Source organism: Calypte anna, chromosome 2 (assembly GCF_003957555.1).
Source record: "Calypte anna isolate BGI_N300 chromosome 2, bCalAnn1_v1.p, whole genome shotgun sequence".
NCBI classification, from domain to species: domain Eukaryota; kingdom Metazoa; phylum Chordata; class Aves; order Apodiformes; family Trochilidae; genus Calypte; species Calypte anna.
In genome coordinates, this window is record NC_044245.1 from 866,391 (window position 1) to 889,824 (window position 23,434).

The following is a 23,434-nucleotide window of genomic DNA, read 5'->3' on the forward strand; positions in this document are numbered from 1 at the left end:
AGCCTCTATTCACAGACACAGGATGCAGGAGCCTCGTGCACTTACCTTCAGCTTCTGACAGGCCAGTGCTGCTGCTTTGTTTTCTGCCTCCACCTTGCGCCGGCCCTTGGCAGCGAACGTCATGGGGCAGGGCCAGCGCAGGGTGAGCTTGCAGATCTTGGTCTTGGTGCCCACTGTGCGGAACTGCATGTACTCCTGTGGGGAGAGAGGGGGGAAACACCACGTGAGGCTGAGACTGCCTGGGGCTGCTCAGCCTGGAGGAGAGGAGGCTCCCAGGGGAGCTCAGAGCAACCTCCCAATATCTGAAGGGGCTCCAAGAAAGCTGGGGGAGGGCTTTGGACACGGGGGGGTAGGGAGAGGAGAAGGGAAATGGGTTAAAACTTGGAGAGAAAGGGGAGACTGAGGTTGGAGATGGGGAGGGAATTCTTGAATTTGAGGGTGCTGAGCCCCTGGGTGCCCAGGTTGCCCAAGGAAGCTGTGGCTGCCCCATCCCTGGCAGTGTTGAAGGTTGGATGGGGCTTGGAGCCCCCTGGGCTGGGGGAGGGGTCCCTGACCATGGCAGGGGGGGCACTGGGTCAGCTTTAAGGCCCCTTCCAACCCAACCCAGTCTGGGATTCTATGAACTAGGCAAGCATTTTTAAACACACTCTGATATTTGTGAGCTTAAGTTACTGGGGGTAGGTGTTCAGTTGGGTTTTTTTTGTTTGATTTGATTTTGGTTGGTTGTTTGCTTTGTTTTTGTGGGGTTTTTTTTGGGGAGGGGAGTATTTTTGTTTGTGTTTTTTTTTTTAAACAGCCCAGTAGAACAGTTTTACTGCCCTGAATTCCACCCCCTCCAGCTCCCAAGGCACAGGCAAAGCATAAGTGAGAGCAGCCAGCTGAGTGGAGAACATCACTGAGAGCCTGGGGGGTGGAGCACAGCTCCTGCCCACTCAGCCTCTGAGGTCTGGGAAGGAGCTGGGTGACACACACCAAGGAGGAGGATCACTGGGTACTGGCAAGAATCAAGTTGTGGAAAGATTCCATCAGCACAGAAATTACACATTACTTTGAGCAACACAAACTTGGGTTTGTTGTGGGTATAAGGGGGAAATGCAAACCAATCACCTTAGAAATCACTCTCTGTTCAGACAGCAGCTCCTCTCTCACCTCAACCTCAAGTAAGAATATTCCTCATGCTTCTGTTGAGACATTTCCTCAACTCTCAGCACAAAGTCTTTTTCTCACTCTCCAGGCTGGTATTTCTAGGCCTAGTTTCAACCTCCTTCTCTCCCCCCACTTCTCAGCTGCCCAAAAAAGCATCCAAAGTGATTCCAGTTGGAAGTTTTGGAGCTTTATCCCCTGCAGGTGCCTGGCAGGGGGCCAGTGCCTTACCTTGACCGTGGAGGAGGAGGTTGCAATCTGAATCACTTGGGCCAGAAGATTTTTGGGAAGAGGGAACTGCGTCAGGGCACGGATGGCAGTGTTGTCATCTGTCATCTCAATGGAACCCCCTCCTCTGCTGGATGGAGGATGAGAGCAGGTTGACACACAAATACCCACTCTGTGCTCTCACCTACCTCTCTTCAGGCTGCTACTGAGCCCTGAAACTGAGCAGCTCAAGGGACAGATAAATTTGGTCATCTGAAAAGTCAAGCTGTGTCTTGCTACTCAAATCCTCTCCCCATAGAGCAATCACCCAGCCCAATAAAGCCACCTAACAGAAAAGCAATCAAGTTCTGACACTAGCACTACAAACCACATCACATCAACAGCTTGTAACAGATTTAATGAGAAATGTTGAACACAAAGAATCCCTACAACCCACCATCACCACCAGGTCCTTACTGATCTTACTCCTGTTGACTATTAAAAAAAATCAAAGAATTATGCTTTGATTATGATTCTATGCTCATAAAACATGAAATCAAGCAACCAAGGGTGCTGGGCTGTATTATTTAAACCCCATTTTTCCCTAGGAAGGTTGGACTGGATGATCCCTTCCAATCTGACATTTTCTGATTCTATGAAGCACCAATGGTGATGAAAAGGAGCAGATTTAACACCTTCCCCAATACCAGGATGGCCAAAAAGAGCTGCTAAGAGGGCAGACATACCTCGGGTCTCTGCCTGGGGTTCGAGCATCCTGATGTGCCATGGGCAGATAATCGGAAACATCGATCGCTTCTTCTTCCAGCTCTCCTTCCTCCAGTTCCCCTTCCTCCAGCTCCCCTTCCTCCAGCTCTTCTCTCCTCATTGCTTTAGGCATCCTGCCCTGCTCCATGGGCTGGATGGAGTCGTCGGGCTCCATCCGTCGCCAGCAGGTTGACAAGTCAGCAAGAGAGGGTCCTGACTTGGAGCGCCACTTGCCCTCTGAGCACCACCTCTCGTCGGGACAGCCCAGCTGCTCAGCCAGCAGCCTGTACTTGGCAGCATCAAACAGCTCATTCCTGGGCCCCAGCAAACCCCAGCCCTGCAAAAAAGAGGAAAAAAAGTGCCTTGTTAGTGCCTTGCAGTGAGGAGGTGGGGAACTGCAGGAAAGTCAAGTGGAGCTGATAAAGCACGGGAGCCCAGGAAGAAATCTTCATCTTCCTCAGAAAAATGAGGGAAACAAAAGGGAGTTTCAGGAACTGAGAGCTTTCCTCCTGCTGTTATGTCATAAGAAATGGAGAACACTCCAAGAAGATACCTGGAGGACTGTGTTCAGCTTTGGTCTCCTCTGTACAAAAAGGATGTGGGGCAGGCTGGAGAGGGTCCATCTGAGGATGATCAGAGGACTGCAGCACCTGACACATGAGGAGAGGCTGAGAAAACTGTGGTTTGTTCAGGGCTGAGAGAAGAAGGCTCAGGGGAGACCTTCTGACCATGTTCAGGACTTAGAGGGGGCTCCAAAGCAGCTGGAGACTCCCTGGGTACAAGGAGTCCCATGGACAGGACAAGGGGCAATGGGCACAAGGTGCTCCTGGGGAGATTCCCAGTGGACACCAGAGGAAAATTTGTCCCCCTGAGGACAGTCAGACCTTGGAATGGTCTCCCAGGGGAAGGGGTGGATTCCCCCACTTGGGAAAGTTGGAAGTCTCAGCTCCATGGGTGCTGAGACATCTCAGATCAACAAGAATATGAGAAGGGTTGGAGCAGATGGGCCTTGGGGTCCCTTCCCAGCTGAGACTCTGGGATTCAAATGGGTCACTAACCTCACCTTCCAGAGCACAACTGCTTAGCACCACACAGCTTGTTAGAAAGGGTGGCCCAAGATTTATTGTAATTTTATAGACTATTAACTCTATTTAGAACTCTGAAGCTTTGAAGCCCACTGCAGAGCATGAAAGCAGCTTTTTGGAAAGGCTGGCCCAAGCAAGTATCATCTAGGGTGACAGGACATGAGAACACAGGGAATGGTTCATCTCCTTTCTTTTCAGAGGAACTGTTATTAGTGTAAGCAATGCCCACATCCTCTCTACTCAAGCAGTTGTTGAAGCAGAAGAGTTCCTGAGTACTGCCAGCTTCCCACCTACAATTACAAGTGAAATTACACGAAGCTCCAGACACATCTAGAGTGCATCCCATGCACTTCTCTTACCAGACTGCTGCAACACACTTGTTACAGCTTTAGGCCTCCCCATGGCCCCACATCAGACAAAGCTGTATGATTTTGTGCTGTAGGACTGCCTAAGACAGCAAGAATTCACTTTTCCAGCTGCTGTGCTCAAAGTCACTACATTCAGGCATTTATTTAAAGCACCATTTGTAGCTATTTCTTTAGCTAACATTGTCCAAGGGACAAACCTATCATGAGGGTCTTGTTAGGTTACAGCTTCAGTTGGCAGAGCATCAGAGTTCAAAATTCTCCATGCTGCATCTACACTGTCAAGGTTGGGGTTTTCTTTCCAGTTCAGTACTGCAAATACTGCTTAGCCAAAAGGTGTAGAGAACTTTTAAGTGTAGGTGGAAATTTTTTTCCTTTGAAAGTTTCTGGGCTGCCAAAGAAATCAGGAAAAAAATGTTTTTGTTGCACATTGACCAGTGAGGATAAAACAAGAATATATTTCCAATGAATCTCATCTGAATGAGCATCAACCACACCTCAGGTGGAACTAAGTCAGTCAGTGAAATGTATTTTTTGTTTCTCACAGGAGTAAAGAAACTGGCCTAAGCACAGAGGCCAGCTGAAGAAACTGCTGGTTTTAATGCTGCAACTCATAACTTCTGAAGGCTTTAAAAACTCAGTAGCTATTTCTAAATGTAGTTTTTTCTATCTAGAAGCAAATGAGAAAGTTCTCTTATGGTCAGAGGATCTGTAGTATCTGTTTCAGAGATGAAACTCCAAAAGCAACCTCACTTGCTCAAGGTAAGAGGCAAGAGTCAGTGGCAGAGCTGCAGATTAAAACTGCAATTAATTCTCAGACAGCTGCTATGTAACACCCTAACTTCAACCATGGCCTTTACAACTTTGCTGCACGTGTTTGCTGCTGGCCATGCACACACACTGATCCTCTCCAGCCAGGAACAAGTGGCAGAGTGGTGTAACTTTAAAAGAGTCCCCATAAAGCAGAACACATCACTGACACACTGCAGCTTGCATGAAGGGGAAATGAGCCTCTGAAGGTACAAAGCTTAAAATACACACAGGCAGACTGACAGAAGTGTGAGTTAGTGACCAGGAACAGCAAATACACCCCAGGGAAGCTCTAATTCTTGTCAAGGATGCTGGGACTAAGATAGATGCTGATTAAGGTCTAGGACATCAAGAACAAAGACCAGAGCTCAAGGAATTCAGTGAGTTCATGCCTGGCTGAAGCAAGTGGGCTTTTAAGCTCAAATGGATTCAGACAGCTCAAGATTTCCCTCTCTACTATTAACAGATAGGTCTGCTGAGAAAGTGAGCAGGCAAAAAGAGGTCAAAAACAGACCAGGCTGCAGACCCCAGTGCTTGTTTCTAGAAGCTAAGGAGGAGCTCACCTTGAAGAGCTGACATGCTGCAGCTGCTGCCTGCCTCTCAGCATCGATCTTCTTGGTCCCATAGCCTTCCACTTCCACGTTCTTAGGCCACTTTATATGCAGAGTCACTTTCTGAAAAGCAAAGACAGTAAAGTGAGACAGCACAGAACAATCTCTCTTCTCCACCACTAGCATAGCTACTTCAGGTATCTCTGGACTCCAGGCAAAGAAGGGAACTACGAATGAAAATTCCAAATAAACATAAAAAGAAAAGCCTGACAAAGGGTGTGAGGTGTCCACAGTCACACAGAAGCTGCAGCCAGGCCAAGTTCCAGCACAGTGCCACAGACCCTGGGCCAGAGCTTGACAGGTTGCAGTGTCAGCTCAGAGGAACCAAATGCCAAGAGCTCATGACAAGAACAATTCTGTTTCAGAGCAGCTGCTCCTGTGCAGACTGCAGCACACCAGACCATGGCCCAGAAGCAACATGTGCTCTCCAGCACATTGCAATGACCAGCACCTCTTCCTATCTGCTTCCTTTGCTGCAGTTTTTACTAGCATCTGATTGCCTCACAGCTGTGCAGGTGGCTGCTGTACCCATCAGGCACCCAGCCTGCAGCTCTTCAGGAGAACCACCAGCATCACCAGAGCTCCAGCTGGGAGAGAGCAGCTGAAAAACCTGCCAAGGCAAAGAATGCTGAGAGCTGAACCCTGCCCTTTTTTAAAACATTGCTCCAGATCAAGAACCTGTTTTACCCCTGGTCCTGCAGATGCTGCAGCTGAGTTTCTGCAAGGCTCAAAGGAGGGAAATGCCTGAGGAATTCTCTCCTGTTTCTGCAGCAAAGATGAAAGGTGGCACTTAAGTCTGCTGGGAAAACCCCACCTATAAGGCTAGAGAACAGGCTCCTGACTTCCCAACAGCCTCCATCTGGCTGGCTGCCTGCCTGCCATCTGAATCTCATCTTACTGTAGGAAATTGCTGTGTATTTTGCCCAGGGGCTCTGCATGAAAAGGCACAGACCTGCTGAGAAATAAAAAAAAGAAGTTTGTCTCATGAAGGCCGAGTTACTGGGTCCTCATGAAAAAATGTTGCTCACTTCCAGCTGAGACTTCCCCACTTTCTCTCACCTGTCCTTCTGTCCCCACACACTTTTCCTGGCTTCTTGTTTTGTGCAATCCAGCCCTTGTGTTTCTCCAAGAGCTCCTCTATTTGTTTTTTATGGGTTTGTTTGGGGTTTTTTTGGTGGTGTTTGGGGCTTTTTTTTTTAAATCTGAATTTATGCTCCATATTAATCTATTTAAGTTCCAGCAAGAATGTGAACTCATGACAAACTAAAACGAAGAGGCACTGACCATGGCATGCCAAAACTGAAGTTAGGAAACTGTGCTGCTGCTCAAGGAAGAGCAAGAAGCACAAAAACACAGATAATGAAGGAATTCTAAAGTAACCATTACCAAAGTATTGCCTAAGAGGCAGGGATGCTTAAAAAGGATGTGATAATGAAAACTGCCTGGGGAATTTTAGAGAGAATGTTATTGGAAAATGTGAATCCAGCAGAACTGACTCTTTTCCTGGCAGGTATGTTCCAGCTGAACTCCAGCTGGGGAGGGCTTCCAGCTCTAGAGGGAGACAAAGGGAGGCAGACCCTTGAGCATCCATCAGCTGAGAGCTTCAGCTCAGTTTATAGCTCAGATTTGGACCCACTCACATCCCAGTCAGTGCTCAAGCTACTTGGCCCTGTTTGCTTCAGATTCCTCTGCTTTATTTCACAAAAAAAACCCCAATTCTGTTTATCATTTTGCCTTTAAGTGGCACTAGAAATCTCCCTCTGTTCCAAATTGTTCTTTTCTGGCTGCAATTGAACTTTTCAGGCTCTGACAGTTGTTTTATTAGAATCTACAATGCAATCTAGGCCTACTAAGGTCTGAAATACAGAACTGAAATTTTAATCTTCTAGGGAAGTGGGGTCAAAACCCAACAGATTTCAGCAGAGTGTCTGCTCAGAAAAGCAGTTTACAGCATCCTTTCAGATACAAAGGGAGAGGGACAGGACCTGCATTTACATACCAAGTAAAGTATGTGAAAAGAAGCTGAAACAGGAAAAAATGAGAATATTCCTTGTTTGAAAGATCACCCCACGTTTTTTATGTGGAATTACAACACTTCTATAATTTTTCTCTATTAAAAGAGCTACTTCCAAGATTAGTAGTGCTCTTGACTCACTTCCCACTCCACGTGCAACGTTCCTGCACCACCACTCACCCCCAGTCACCAAGAGCTTACCTTTTTTCTTGGCCCATTAGTATGGATGTACACCAGCTTGTCCCTTGCATGAGAAATGCCCAGGGCTCGTCCAATCACGCTGTTGAGCAAGTTTTTAGGCTGTGGAAATTCCTTTAATAAGTCTCTGGAATCTGGAAAAAAAAAACACAAGAGAAGAACTAAACGTTTTGTCATTCTTGTGCAGTCCTGTTCAGAGACATGTTCCAACACCTGCTCTGGGAGCACGAATGTCTCCAGGGTTACAGAGAGAAAAGAAAGCAGAGGGATGAAGTGGTTCACCTACAATGTCTCCAGGCATCAGCAAGTGGCACAGAGGAGTGCAAAGCCTCCCCAACTCCAATGAAAGATGAGACTGCAAATTCAAAGCAGGCAACAATTCCGTGTGTCCAAACTCTTCCTGAAAGGCTCTGGGTATTTGTTTCTTCCTTTTTTTAAGGTATGAATAGCCTCTGGATAGAACTGCAGAGCTGACACAGGCAATCTCTGTGACTTAGTGACACCAACAATGATGTAACAGTTTGGAAAGACTTTTTTTCCCCCCAACAAAAATAGAGAATAAACAGGAAAAACCTACAGACTACACACAGCTATGGGATCTGAACACAAATATCCCAGCTCAGAATTCACAGCCCAGATTAACACATGGAGCTGGTGCTGTCTCCTTCCTATGGAGGCAAAAGCAGCTCTGTTTGGCATTCTTTGATACTGTAAACAACTAAACAACAATGATTGTCTTTGGGGTTTGCATCCCCCTCCTGAACTATGTGGATCACCTCAGGGATAAATCAAGGGTCTTGACAGCACACAGGTTATAATTATATCCATCTATTTGTGAAAGAAATGAAACAATGCCTGAGGACTTCTGAACTGACTGAGATGGCTTAACTAGAGGCTGGCAATATGGTTTTGTATTCAGTCTCTCTGGGAACCCCCTGGAAAGACCTTTGCCAAGGCAGCCTTTGGAGATGAAGCAGCCCAAGCAGGAAGCTGGGAAGCAGTGCCTGAGGCAGCAGGAACTGAGGGCAGGCAGGACTGGTGAGCTGAGCTGAGTCCCTGCCCTGCCAGGTAAGGAATCCTGCTGTGACACTCACAGGAAGGGGATGTAAATGAGCAGTGTCAACAACTCATTAAAAAAATGAAATAAAAACACTAAAAACCCCACTGCCCCCAGACAGAGCAATGTCACACCTCGTGTCCCAGCCCCCTCCCTGGTGCCAACACCACTTGTAGCTGGGGAGGAAGCTGCTCTCACTCCCCTCTCCCATGCATCACCCTCAGATCCAGCACTGTAAGGAAGAGCTTTTATTTTGAGCAGCAGCCCAAGTGAGATCAGATGAAATTTCATGCAATAAAGTTCCCACAAAGGGGCAGCTCTAACAGCTCCTTGTTGTGGTGAGGGGTAGGAGCCACTTCTCCCAGGCTCTACCACCACTGCTGCTCCAGGCCTGGCACAAACCCAAAGGTACAGGGAGATGCTGTGCAGCCCAAATCAGACAGAAAGTTATGCCAGGAAAAGGGAGCACACACTTCTGCTTGCCTCACAAGTACATCAGCCAACTGCAGCCCTGCAGGTACCCAGAAATAGTGCCAGGGAAGAGGAGAAAGGAGCAGATCACCCATTCCAGCACAGCAAGCACAGCTCAGCCACTCTGATCACAAACACCAGCTCCCCAGGCAGGCAGAACTTCAGTCATCTTCTTGCAGACCATCAATGGGTTTGGGCTCCAGGTTTTTTTTGGCTTCTAATTCTCTACAGGTATTCAGGAGAAGATTCAGCAATGAGTGAGAAGTCAGCCACACATGATCATTGGTACTGTCAGAATCTGGAATTTTTTATCCATTAAAAAAAAAAAAAAAAAACCAAGAAGAAATGACCCAAGAGTCACACTCCTTAGAGCATCACCAAGATCTGCAACCACATTTTGCCAAAAACTCTGACTGCAGAGTTGCTGAAGTGAAGACACCCAACAACTGGCTCCAGAGAAGAAAGCAAGCATTTAGAGAAAGGCTCCTGAATGCAGCCATGTGCAAGAGATGTTCTCCTGGAAGCTGCTCAGGGAGGAAAAACTGAAGTTCCTTGGATGTACTGCAAGAGCTCACAGACAGCTGACCAACAGGGAAATCACAGGAGGTTTAGGGAAGGCCAAAGAGTGATGCTGCACCATGGCAGACCCAACACTTGCCAGAATGTGGATGCTTGGGTATGGGAGAGCAAAAAACATGCTGCTGACCCTATCACCCTCAAAAAAACCCCACACAAATCCAGAAGCCCAGCATGCTGGGAAAACAGCAGTTACTGGTGACACTTTGTTTTGAAAATCCTTCCATAGAAGGACTGCCTGAACCCCAGAGGAACCTCCTGCAGAGGCCAAATGCTCCAGACACAGAAGGACTCTGGGGTCCTTAACATGTTAAGGGAGGTACAGAAACAGAACCTCTGTGGCCTGCAGGAAGGATGGGGGAGCTGGGATTGTCATCCCACAACTGCCTCATTCTGACTCCACTCAGGACTGCCTGGAGCTGGGGTTACTCTTCAACCTGGAACGTGGAGGAGAAGCTGGTGTTTGGAGGGCAGCATCAGAACCACATCAGCCCTGCTGCCTGCTCTGGCTCCTCCAGCTCCACCACCATGGAAAAGCCCAAGAAACACACCATGGGCTTTTCTGCCCCTTTCCTACACCTGATGCTCAGCTACTGTATCTTCCATTGGGAAGAGTCAATACAAGAGCCCCCAGGCTGCTGGTTTTCACACATATTTGGGCAAAACTCTTGGACAATGACAGGGGAACATGCAGGAAGTACTCCAGCTTATGAACACTGCTTGTCCATGAAGTCTCTTCTACGCACTGGCCAGGAAAGCCTGAAAATGTCTCAGCCTTTAGAAGAAGTAGAAGCCAATTTTCTGTAATTATACAGCAAATGTGGCATTTCTACCTACTCATGCAGCAACCACCACTATATTCACACTTTGACCTGTTCAAGGAAACTGGAAAAGTGACTAAGAGTTTTGGCACTCTGCAGCTCTGTTCCACAGCGCCGGGGACGCACGGAGGGAGGAGCAGTAACAGCTTCCAAATGCACCATTAAATTCATTTAATAAGTGAAAAATCAAAACCAAACCAAACAACCAAAACTCAAGCCTCTAGTTACTTGCCCTTTCAAAGACAATACCCTGAGAAATTGTGTGATAAGGAACAGGCAGAGAGAAGAAGTACATTCTTCTTAAATGCTGCCCCCCAAATCCAATTACCTAATGACAGAGCCAATTTCTCACATTCTGAAGGGACTCCTCTGTGAAGACTAAATATTTAATCCATCCTAGAGCCAAGAAGGGTAGGAAGGATCTCTAAATAACAAAGCCTGGTTCTGGCTTGCAGATCAGCCTCTGAATTACCAGGCACAATGTATTCTTCCCAGCTGACAATGCCATATTCAGCACCACCATCTGATGTACCAACAGCAACTCCAAGGTGTGACAGATTACCCTCAGCCCATCCCTAGCCCAAATTTGAGAGCTGAAAGGATCTTATCTTACAGCAAGCCATGCCTCACACTCCTAGTTTTTAAAGAAACAATCCAAAACTGCAGAACTGGATTTACAGAATGCTTCCTTCCCTGCCAGATTGGATTTCCTGGCATCTTGTTCCAAAGAGTGTCTTAATTCTCTCACTGTTGAGAATTTGGGTAAGAATTATATTAATGGTAGTCACAAGCCCTGAGGAGTACAACCTGATACTCCCAAAACAAAAGTGAGTTGATTTTCATACCCAATTCCTATCAAGCCAGAACCACTACCATGTCCATACCACAGCTCCACGATCATGAAGGAATATCAAAAGCCTGTCTTGGATTGCAGACAATTCAGGGTGGGGCTATCAAAAGAAGCCAATTAACTAATTTAAGTTCCTCAAAGCCAGTGAGAGCTTCAGCTTAACTCGACTGTGAAAGTCAATGAAAAAAAATAAATTACAAACCCAAATCCCAGCTGCAGCAGTTAAGCCTTCTCTAAGCCCAACGAATCTGAGGAGTAAAGACACTGTCAGGTACAACAAGGACACAAATAAGATGGCTCCTTGTCTTCTTCCAGGTAGACAGAGGAGCACTGGATTGACTTCCACAGCTTCTTTCTTCCCTCAAGAAGCAACAGAGGAGCAGCAAGGACAAACTCTTCAATGCTTGTCAAGACAGAAGCCCCCACAGTAATAAATTCAAGTTGGTGAAGAACGCTCCCAATGCATCAAAAATTCACAGGGAAGAAGAACGCCCTCTGGCTCCATAATATCCATTTCATAAGGAATTAGCCTCAGCATGTTTTACTGGGGAGAAATGGTGGGAGACAGAAAAGGTTCCACCTGGCAGTTTAGTTAGGAGTACACCAAAACAACACTGCTTCTTGGGGGGTTTTTTTGTAGCCACCACTGAGCCACCCTGACCAAGGCTCCTTTCCAAGCACACACAGCAATAAAACCCCCACGCAGTTCTTGCCTCAACAAGAACAAACTTCAAACTTGGGAAACCTGACAAGGCTTCTCCACAAGGCAGTGAGATGGCCAGAGAATGAGAGTGCCCCATGGTCACCCTCCATCCTTGGGGACACTCAGAGCTCAGCTGGACCAACCTGCTCCAGCCTGGCCCTGCTCTGAGAAGGGGACCAGGCCACACAGCACCCAGAGCTTCAGGCCAACCTAAATTCTTCTGTGACACTAGGACATGGCAAATTTAATTATGTCCCAGAGAAAAAAAACTCTATCTCGGAAAAGAACAGTGGTAAAGAGCAAGTAAGGCTCAGTAATGAGCAGCAAGTGCCACAGAGAATCTCAGAGTTACCTTGGTTGGGAAAGACCTTCAAGAGTCCAACCCTCACCCTAACACTGCCAGGTCCCCATCTAAGCCACATCCCCAAGTACAGTGTCTGCAGGGATGGTGACCACCACTGCCCTGGGCAGCCTCCTCCAACCTCTGATAACCCTTTCAGTGAAGAAATTCTTCCTAAAATCCAATCTAAAGTTGTCTCCTTCAAAAGATTCTACTTCAAAATCCCACCACCCAGGCTCACAATGCAAAGCCTCAGCTACTGACACCACTGCAATGCTGCCATCTGAGATCAGAGTTGATTTTTCCATATCTGCATCCAAGGTTAATAACAAAAGGACTAAAATGAGGACAGTTAACAAGACATCAAAGCTATCAAGAAGTCAAAGGCTCGGAACTTCCCCTCATATATCTTTATTTAGAAGGATTTTTATGACCTCTGTGTGTTGAAGGAAGAGATGTACAGGTAGTGCAGATTCCCAACAAGACCCTGAGGAACTTTTTATGTGCTTCCCTGAAATAAATCTTCCAATGTTGTCAAACTCTCACCAGAGGGGTTTTCCATGGTCAATCCATCCCATGGATTGGAAGGATGAGGCCAATCCTTAGAAGTTCTCCCCACGTGGCCCTCCCAGAGCTCGTGGGCACCCCCCAGCTCCAGGTGACCTCACAGGGAGAGCCAGAGATGGAAACTCCAGGAAAGGCAACTGCAACCTGAAGATAACAGTACACAAGTGCTCTCTGAAAATGCAGGTTAGAAAAAGTGCTGAGGAACAAAGCACAAAAGAAGAGAGAAGGAAAATAAAATTGGTTTACTGCTTTTCTCAGCCAACACCTGAAGCAGCTCATTAAAGGATAATTTGGGGTGGTTTAGCATTTACTTTAGAAGTCCAGTAGAAGCCAAGTTAATTGGCTCTGCTGAACAGCTTGAATGCAACAAAGAAAGGCTATTTGAGCTACAAGATAGAGCTTAGCAAAACTTCTGAAATGAAGATGGAACCAAGACCAAACAAATTCAGAAATTAGAGAGAAAATGAAGAAAAAAAAAAATTAAATTCTGGAGGGTGGGAGGAAGCACAGAACACAGACAAAAAAAGGGTTAAAAAAATAAAGGAAGTTTTTGTGCAATAATAAACCACATTTCCAAAGTGGAAGATTACAACCTAAGAAATAAAACCCGACCCAAACCAGAGATTTCAAAAAGGAAAATATAGCAGTTGAAGTCACAGCCTGGCAGCAGTAACCTCCAGCACAGAACTACTGGTATGTTTCTAAACTAGAAGTGTTCTTCATGCTTCATAACCTAACCAAAACCAACTCTCAAAACATGGCACCAGAACAGACTTTCAAATACCCTTTTTTAAAAAAAAACGTACCAATTCCTTCTGAGCAGCATGAAAGCATTTCCCCTTCAAACACCTGAGCCTCACACCCTCTCACACCCAACTCTGTTGTGAAATGAAGGGCTGACACCCAAAAGAGGGGAGCAATCTTCCAGCTTCAGACAGAGACATCCTCCCTGGCCAGATTTACGGGCCCTGCAGACATCAGGGCTGTGTTGAGCAGAGCTGTCCCTACCCTGACGGGCGTCTCGTTGTGCTCAGGCAGCAGCAGCAGGACCCGGGGGAAGGGCAGATCGAAGCCCTCAGTACGCGAGCAGCAGATAAAAGCAACGACGCTTGGAGCCGCCCGCAGCCTGCTCCGGCTCTGACCTAACGGAACGGGGAGCCCGCGGAGGACAGAGCAGCTTTCCTGGCGGATGCTCCATGGGCGTGCTCAATCCAGCAGGATTCCTACCGAGAGATCCCTCAACGATTTTATTCTCGCGTCAGGCCACAGCGGGCGATGAGAAGCGCCGAGGACTTTTGGCCAGGGCCGCTTCGGCGACCTTGAGCCGAAGGGCTCCGCACCCCGTTCTGCTTTCGGGGGAACCCCAACTCTTCCCCCCCCTCCTCTCTCCGCCCGCCGCCAACAAAGAGCCCCGCGCAGCGGACACCACAAAGGCCTCGGCCCGCGCTGCCCGCGGCGGCTGCCGGAGCTCCCCCCGCCCCGGCCGCCCGTTCCCCCCGCCAGCCCCCGGCCCGTTACCTGCGGCGGCGGCAGCGGCACAGCCGTGAGTGCAGACGCCGCCGCAGCTCGGGGGTTCCTCTCCCTTGCCGCGCATCCCGCCCGGGAGCCCTTTGCCCGGGGCAGGCTCGCTCAAAGGCCGCGTCGTTCTCCGCCGATGGCCGCTGCCCGGCGACTCGGCCCCGGCTCGCCCCTCCCAGCCCGGTGAGAGGGGGGTGGCGGGCGGCCCGATGCGGCCTAGCCCAACCGCCCGGAGCGGGAGGAGGCCGGCGGACGGCCCGGCTGCAGGCGCGGGGGGTGGGAAGCAGGGAAGGAGGGAGGGACGTGCGGCGCGTTCACGCTCCCTCCTCCCAGCACCGGGCCGCGGGGCTCGCTCCTCCCTTCCGCTGCGTGCGGGGCCGGCGCGACGCGGCTTCCCCGGCCGCCGGTCCGCGCACACCGGGGGCGCCGCCGGTTGTTGTTCCTCCTCCTCCTCCCCCCCCTCCCTCAGCCCCCCCCCGGCTCCGCCTCACCCTTCACCATGGCGGCGTCCTCCTCCTCGAGGCCCGTTTCCTCCTCCTGCCTCGCCTCCTCGGAGCCCTCGGGCGCCGGTAACCGGGTACAGAGCCCGCGCACTCCCGGCGCGGCCCGGTAGCAGCGGCAGAGGCGCAGCGGTCCGGCCGAACCGCAGGCGGCCGCCGCCTGCAGCAGTAACCCCAGCGCCGCCATCTTGAGGGTGCCCCGGCCCCGGCTTCAGGCGAGGCGCGGGGCAGAGGCGGCGCCGGGCGGAGCGGCGCCCCCTGGCGGACGGGAGGAGCCGGCGTAAGGAAGTCGCCTGCAGCCCCCGGCCGGGGGAGGGGACGGGAAGGGGCTGAGCCCGGGGGGGTCCCGGGTCCCGGGGGGGTCCCGGGCAGGGATAACGCACCCCAGGTACCGACACAGCCGGGAAGGGACACAGAAAGGAAAATCCCGCTGCTCGCAAGTCCCTGCCGGCACACGGGGAGGCAGAGGGAGCCGTGAGGCACCCATGGCTGTGGGGGAGGCAGAAAGCTCCCCCCGGGCTCCCCGAAGCTCTGAACCAGCACATTATTTTTCTGCTTTTCCTACCGAAATCAACCCTAGTGAGGGCTCTGAGCTCTGCCAGCCCTGCCTGGAGCTGCCCCTCTTCCTGACATCACACAGAAACAACAGCACAAGTCAGGGAGTGCTCGCAGCCCGACAACACATCACACCTTGAGGACAGGGGCTGTCCCAAAGGGCTTGGAGACCCTTTTGGGGGTCACAAAAAAAAACCCAGGATCTCTTCAGACACAGAAATCACAGTGCCAGGGGTTGGAAGGGACCCCAGAGCTGCTCCAGTGCCAGCCCTGTCCCAGCAGGATCCCCCAGGGCAGGGCACACAGAACACATCCAGGGGGGGTTGGAAAGGCTCCAGAGAAGGAGACTCCAGAACCTCTCTGGGCAGCCTGGGCCAGGGCTCCCTCACCCTCACAGTGATAAAACTTTCTCTTCTGTTTGCATGGAACCTCCAGCGCTCCAACCTGCACCCATTGCCCTTGTCCTACCCCTGAACATGACTGAGCAGAGCCTGGCTCCATCCTCCTGACTCTCACCCTCCATGTACACACCAACCTTCATCAGGTTGTGCCTCAGGCTGGGCTGCAGCCCCAGCTCCCTCAGCCTCACACACACTCCAAGAAACATCACCACGAAGAGATGAGGCATTTTCTACAAGATCTGAGCGACCCTGGTGGTGATACTGCAAGCACAGTCCATGGACCAGTCCTCCCAATTTGGATTTTACTTCAGACTCCTTTCTAGCCTCCTCCAGTCGGAGGGAACCCCACCACTCAGGTGCAGTCTGTTCTGTGCTTTTGGCTGCCCTCTGCTTCACTCCTGCACCCAGTTCCTGCAATCCTTGCACATTCACAAGCACAGCAATCGTCCTGATTGTTTTCAGACAAGGAACAATTCAGAAAGGGGAATTTAGAAACTCCCCCAGGACCCGAAAGTCATTTGGGGTTTTTTGTCCTCACACACACACACACACACACACACACATATGCAGGGTGGGTAATTCATGTCCAAGTCTCTGCTACTAAATCTAAAGCCCACTTGCAGCCATGTGTTTACTAATATTTAAGATAAACACTAAAAAAACTGAAAGCCAACTCAGCAGCAGGTTCCCTTCTGACACCCTCCTCCCACCTTGCACTCCACTCCCCTGTTACTTGGTTCTAACAAATGATTTTGTGGCTGAAGCATGAAATTCTCAGTGCTGGTTGAAATTCAAATACTGCAGGATTTTTCTTTTCAGTGTTATTTTTTTGTTCTTCACAGCTGAGATTCTTTTCCTAGGCAATTACTACACATAAATGTTGTTACCTCTGGCTGTAACATAAAGCCAGGACTGTGGAGTTGTCTTTTTCTTTCAACCAGGTTATCATTTTATGCCAAATCAGTGTGTAAATTAAAAGCCTACATGTCATTTAAACATTGTGATGAAAAAAAGGGATTTTTTTCTGTGTACTTTTGCAGGGTGGGTGGTTGGGTTTTTTGTTGTTGTTGTTTCTTTGTCTTTAAATCAGAAAATCTCCAACAAGCCACAAAAAGATTCACTGACAGAAATACACACTTAAGTTTTACACAGCCTGCACACCATGAGAAGAGGCTCAAGAAGGGGACAGTTACCCAACAAAGCCCTGAAAAAAAAGGCAACTTTGGCAAAGCATCCACGAACACTCAAAGCCCAATCTCACCACACCAAACTGGCCTTTCCCAATGTGCAACCTCTTTAGAACCTCTGTGAATTACCTACTGATTGGTCTGTGGAGTTTTCACTAAAAAAAAACAACCAAAGAAAAACCAAGTACAAAACCCCAGTTCTTGAAGCAGCACCAGAAGACACAAAAAAGGAAGGACTTTTGTTTTTAAAGATATAAAAGTTATTTTGGTATTCTAAAGGCTTAGGTTACAGACTTTAAGAAGGTTGGTCCACTAAAAAGGAGAACAACCTTGCTAGACAAGTCACTCAATTTAAGAAATTAATTCCATGTAAATTTTTTGATAGTACCTTGCATGAACTCTCACTTTCAGAAATTAACTGTAATTGGTTTGGAAACAAAAGCTTCAAAGAGGACTAGAAAGAAAAGGTGGCTGGAAATAGCAATGGAAATATTAATATATCCTTCTGGGAAGATGAATCTACTGTGAAACTACTTAACTTGAGACAGCTGCTGGTTTATTTTAGCATTTTACCAAGATTTAGATGTGGTAATAAGCTGTCCAGAAGTGAAGAAAAACAATAAATAATCATCGTGGGTCCTACACTGCTTCAGGTTGTGAACATCAGTGAAGAAACACAAAAGATAACACAGGCCCTACAGAGATGAAACACATGGCTGAAAGCAAAAGAAAATCAATAAATAAAGAACATGTCTGGGGAAAATCTTGGGAACACAGAGTCAGTGGGAAGGGGAAGATGCTGACAGACTGTGTGCTGGTGAAGGGCAAGTTAAGACCCGAGCAGGGCTAGTGGTTTGTCACTGTAAATGACATAAAAATTAGGAGTACAGAAAACAACAGCTAAAACAATTTATTCAAAATTTCCAGAAGTCACAGATTCCACATGTTCCATCACTTCAAGCTGTTTCCCCAGGCTCCCTTGGATGAGCTGTGCTGAATTCACCTGGTTCAGCCAAGCCTGAGACCTCCTTCAGACCAGGAGCACCCCGAGTCCCAAGCTCTGCCTGCAAACCACCAGCCCTCCCAGGGAAAGAGCCTCCAACCCAGCTCACAATTTGTGACAAATGAGAGGTGGGTTTGTTCTGAATTCAAATGATTTTGTATGTAATGAACACCCCAGGCATCGAAAGCATTCTGGGAATTTTTGTTCCTAATATGGAACCCACAGAACTGGTGAGGCACTGGGATGGCACTGGTGCACCCTGGTGTGCCCCAAGTGCCAGAGCAGAAGCATCCTGACTGCCCTGAGACAGGAGGCAGTGAGGCACCAGTGCCCCAGCCATAGCTGGGATCTTTTATTCCACCCTCTGCACATTATGTTAAGACCAAGCAATGGAGCTCAGAAAAGAACAAGAGAAGAAAATGAAACAAACTGGAGGGATCTCTTGAGAAAACATGAGCTGAAGAAGGAGCCTGGTAGAGCAATGACAGGGGGGAAAAGAAGGGACATGACAACAGCTGACAGAAATTTGAAGGAAGGAAACACCAAGGAGAAAGCAGTTACTGAATGGGTACAAAAGAATGCAGATTTGTTTAGAAGGGTAAAATTAAAAGTGAAAAAAAAAGAGCCTTTACTTTAAGCTAAGAGCAACCAAGCCTGTCATTGCTGGGTAACACAGCAGGGCTTCTGCCCTTCCAGACTGTTGTTTCCCTGGAACACTCCTGTACCAACTGTCACTGCAACACTTCACCCCTGTGCTACACTAACCAACAGTCACACTGGCTACAGCCACCCTGCCTCACACCTCCAGTGCCATTCCCAGACAAAGCTCAGACATCAGAGTTGGTGTCACAGGTTACACAGCCACAGCAAGCTCAGGTATGGCCACACCAACCTCCTTGTTCCTGTCCCTAATGCACTGAGAAGGGAGTCTGACACAGACCCTCTTGGTTATCCACCACAGAGAAGAAAAATCCTGCTTCTCACAGAGTAATTTTCTTCATCAATCTGCTTGAGTATAAAACCTCTGAACAAAGCAAAAAATAATAAAAAAAAATAAATAAATTAGGAGTTGAACTGAAGCTTGTGCCAGGTCCTTACCTTTAAGGGAATTCAGCGAGAACATCTCCATCCCAGTGGGAAGGGTGGATTCCTGGGAAAGCAAGAGGTAGCAAAAAGAAAGAGGAAGTTAGAACAAGGATTTCCTTGGAGATGTTTCAAGTGCTTATTGCTTCTGAAAGGAGCTGGCTTTAGCACCCCACAAAGCTGCTGCTCCTGAGCAAATTTCACCTTGCTGTTGATATTCTGCTGCTTCCCTGTGAATCGTGCCTGTCCTGTTTGCCATCCTGTCAGAGCTGGCAGCTCTGCACCCAGGGGGAGGGAGCCTTGGAGCTTCTGCCTCAGTGGCAATATTGATTTGGGGATCATTTTTTAAAACCTTTTCAAGGCAGAAAGCCAGAAGCAGGTAGGCCACAGCCTGCCCTTTGAAGGGAGAACAAGGCAAGACAGAAACATGGAATCACAGAGAATTCTACAATGATCTTGAGAGCGTTCTTTGCTGAAGTTCTGTTAAACTTTCTGGTTTCACTCATTAACATAGCTCTTATTCAAATAAGAAAAAGAATCAACCTTATTTTGGGGCACTGCATCTGTCATGCCAAATCTTAAACACATTTTAGGCCTTCTTGAGAACAGAGTAACCAGGATTTTCTAACAAACCTGCTCAGGTGTGTGAGGGTCCTCAGTCAGGCAAAGCCAACATGAACTACCCACATTAATGGCTGTCCCTGTGCACACAATGAATGCCCCACAATTATCATGCTTCCAAATTACTCACTTTTGCTTTCAGTGGAACTAATGACAAGATTACTGTTTACTTCAGAACAGCACAGGAGGCCTAAAAGAAGAGGCCATCATACCTTGTCCAGCCAAGTCACCTCCCCAGGGCCACAGGGAATGTCTGCACCTTGTCTTTTGCAGTGACTGTGTTAACAAAACCACAGTTATTTGGCATGTTTCAAAATGAAAAACCATGCACCCTGCAGTAACTCCCAAGACTGACAGAGGAAAGGAAACCCTCCTTTGTGTAACTCACTGCACTGAGCAGTCAGAGAACTCCTTTGTGGTTGTCCAGCAGGATTCTTAAGGCTGAAGCATTCAACCATGGAGCAAAGTCAGGGAGGGAATGCAAATGGAGAGGGCAAAGAATGAACAGGGGGGATCATCCCTTGACCACCTTAAAGGCAAGATTATTTTTTATCAATCAGATGAGTTCAACATTATTCTGATAGAAAAGAGTAAATCCCTCAGCACCCTGAAGTCACTGAGACAGCCAGGAGCAGGGCAGGGAATGTTGCAGGACGTTCTGATTGCATCTTCCTCCCAAGTTCTTAAGTGTGGCAGAAATGGGGAAGCTGTTTGCTTGTGGGTGTGTTCCAGAGAACACAGGGAAGTTTTATCCTCACAAACTGCCAGGCTTTTCCTAGAGAGCACAGATTAGCAGCAAAGAGAACAAAGAGCATCTCAGCTACACTGAGATGGGCAGAAGGGTGCTTCCAAAAATAAATGCAAGAGAAAGCTGAAGAAAATGGCATTCTCAGCTCAAGACCAAGAAAAAAAGAACTTAAAACCCTCCATGGTTGAGCTTACAAAATTAACAACCATGAAGCTTATTGACAAGCAAGACTCTAACGAAGTTGTTGTTTATAATTGCACCTGTAGATCCCCAGTGGAGATGGGGAACCTTCCTGGGTGACCCGAGCAGCCCCAAGGCTCAAAGAGCTCAACGCAGACTGGGTGGGAGTAGGGGACAGGGAAGATCATCAAGGAGTAGAGAGATAATACAACCCCAGTGAGGTCTGTGACCAGAACCAGCTCTGGCTGGCCCACTGAGAAGGGATCCCTTTTAAATCACAGAGAGAAGTCTGAGGACAAAGCTTGAGCATCCCATGGGAACATGGTCAAAACTGAGAGAAGAGCTTGGGCAGGTAAGCTGAGGTTTAGGGAACAAGTCATGGAGAGATCATCCCCTGCAGCAGCAGCACAGGAGATCTGGTGGATTTGGAACTGGGAACCATCTGTTTCAGCACTGACAGAAGCCTGGGGGAAATCACAGAACGTCTTTGGTTGGAAGAGATGTTCAAGATCATCCAGTCCCAGCTCTGCCCAACACTGCCAGGTCCTCACACCATTTAAATTCCTCCAGGGATGGTGACTCCACCACTGCCAGGATTTTCTGATACACTTTGTTGAGGGCTCTGATGGCAGCAGGGAGATGCAGGGCCTCATGTGATGCTGGATTCATGAGGAAGTGGAAAAGGATGTCACAGGACTCTCACAGACACAGCAACATCACCTCTGGAACAAGACTCAACCACACACAGTGCTCAGACTGCAGAGGACCTGATGCCTTGGCAAAATCCTGGAATCCCCAAGGGCTAAAGAGAGACTGAAGTTTCTCAGAGATTGACTTAATGTCCCTGCTGCAAAGGCAAAGAGTGAATGTGGCACTGGGAACTCTGAGATTAAATCTCCAAGGTTGGGGAGCTGGGTCTTTGTTGGGTTTCACTGATCCGGGTGAACAGAGCTCCACAAAGGTGTGAGGAGAAACCCAAGAAGAAACTACATCAAGATGCAGTGAGTATCACAGAGTTTCTGATTATTGTCCACTGTGATATTGCAGCAGTGTGTGAAGAAGTAGAGCCCCATGTGCCTTCTCATGAGAACAAAGGACAAATTGTGTTGTCTCACACACCATTCATCCTCAAGGATCACCTACACTGGAAAGGCAAAGTTTGGCTTTCTGCTATTCAGGCCAAAAAAGCAGTGGATCAGTGCAAGAAACCCTTTTATCCCCAAATCTAGCTCTACAGGACTCCTGTTGCTGAACCTTTGAGATGCTGGCAAGGAGGGACAGCAAAGCCCTAGGGGCAGGACTGGGTGTTGGATACTCCCGGGCTGAAACGGGCAAGCCCGAGTGACACTTCCATTGACTGCGGGGGAAAAATGGTGCCAGCAGTGACACCAGAGTAAGTTACAGGCAAGCAAGGGAGAGACAAAACCAAGAAAAGGGCTGCGAGCTACGCAGGAAACCAGCTCTGTAACAGCAGCAAAGCTTCCTCACGGCACCGATCGGGAGACCGGGGCAGAGCCCCGCTGCCCGGGCCCTTCCCCGAAGCGGGACTCAGCTCCCTCGCCAGCCGGGGGTCTCCCCGCCGCCCCTTCGCCCCAGATCCGAGGGAACCGGAGCCCCGGGAACCGGGCTGGACGGCTCCGCGCCCCCGCCGGCTGCGTTCCCCGGCTCTCCACCCGCGGTACCCGGGCAGCAGCGAGCAGCAGCCGGTACCCCCGCCCCGCACACGCCCGATGCTCCATCCGCGGGGCATCCCCGCCCGCCCGCACAGGCCCAGGCCCCCGCTCGGCCCCTACCCGCGGGCCGGGGCTCCCCTCAGGCCCAGGCTCCCGCCCCCCCTGGGCGGGCACCGCGCCCGGGCTTGGCCGCCGTCCCCCGTCTCGGCCCCGCCGCTCGGCACCGCTCGGCCCCGCCGCCCGCCCGCTCCCCATCGCCTCAGCCCCGCGCGGCGCGGCCCCGCCGGTCGCCCCGGCTGCGGCTCGGAGCCATCCTTCCCCTCCTTCTCCTTCCTCCCGCCGCCCTTCCTCAGCCCGCGGCCCTTCCCCAGCCACAACCGCGGGTTCCGAACCGCCGTCCCGCCCCCACCCCGCGCGGCCCGACCCCCCCCCAGGCGGAGCGGAGCCGGTCCCGCACCCCGACACCGACCTCCTCACAACCAACTCTCTGGCGCCGGTCCCCCGCCGCTCGGACTACAACTCCCAAGCACCCCTGCGATCCACTTCCGGGGCACCGGCGGCGGCCAGGGCCGTCTCTTCCGCCCTCTCGCCCGGATGTGAACACCCCCCCCGCAGCCGGGCGGGGAGCGCGGGGCGGTGTCTGTCTCCATGGCAACGGAGCTGCGGCCGCTGCTGCTCGGTCCGCTACCTGGGTTCTGGATCCGGGCCGGACCCCGCTCGCGGCTCGGAGCTGGAGGCTTGAGGGGAGACGCGGGTTGTCCTGAGGGGCAGCAGGGCCGCCTCGTCCTGCCTAGGGAGGGAGCGGTGCTGCCGCTTGAGGCCGCGGGCCCAACGCTTGGATCTGCCGGGGGACAGGGAGGGGCTCTGGGCTCGGCCCGGTGCCGTTCCTGCGGGGCTGTGCATGAACACGATTCAGAAACCTGAACATGATTAAGAGCCTGGAGCAGCTCTGCTCTGGAGCCAGGCCTGAGAGAGTTGGGGGTGTTGAGGCTGGAGAAGAGAAGGCTGCAATGGGGAGACCTTAGAGCACCTTCCAGTGCCTGAAGGGGCTCCAGGAAAGCTGGGGAGGGAACTTGGGACAAGGGCCTGGAGGGATGGGAGCCTGCGAGGGGGAAGGGTTTGGAGCTGGGAGAGGGGAGATGGAGAGGAGATCTTGGGCAGGGAGGGAGGGAGGGAGAAATGGTTTGGGGTGAGGGTGCTGAGCCCCTGGGTGCCCAGGTTGCCCAAGGAAGCTGTGGCTGCCCCATCCCTGGCAGTGTTGAAGGTTGGATGGGGCTTGGAGCCCCCTGGGCTGGGGGAGGGGTCCCTGACCATGGGCAGGGGGGACAACTGGGGGGAATTTAACGTCCCTGACCATGCAGGGGGGGCACTGGGTCAACATT

At 50.1% G+C, this 23,434-nt stretch overlaps 1 protein-coding gene across 6 annotated transcripts in view; it reads right to left on the reverse strand.

Annotated features, from left to right (window-relative positions):
- DHX30 (DExH-box helicase 30) overlaps positions 1-22,622 on the reverse strand; it is a 37,510-nt gene extending 14,888 nt beyond the window's left edge. The window contains exons 1-7 of one of the 6 annotated variants that reach the window (XM_030444912.1): positions 22,522-22,622; positions 18,846-18,897; positions 7,202-7,332; positions 4,939-5,049; positions 2,097-2,452; positions 1,375-1,501; positions 46-195 (exon numbers count right to left, since the gene is read on the reverse strand). In XM_030444912.1, coding sequence (XP_030300772.1) covers positions 46-195; positions 1,375-1,501; positions 2,097-2,452; positions 4,939-5,049; positions 7,202-7,332; positions 18,846-18,876 — 906 coding nt within the window. In that variant the 5' untranslated portion in view covers positions 18,877-18,897; positions 22,522-22,622. Of the gene's footprint in view, positions 1-45; positions 196-1,374; positions 1,502-2,096; positions 2,453-4,938; positions 5,050-7,201; positions 7,333-14,101; positions 14,462-14,592; positions 14,803-18,845; positions 18,898-22,172; positions 22,238-22,521 lie in introns of those variants that run through there. The other 5 variants (XM_030444914.1, XM_030444913.1, XM_030444908.1 and 2 more) reach the window with 5 other exon arrangements.
- Positions 22,623-23,434: the final 812 nt, after the last annotated feature.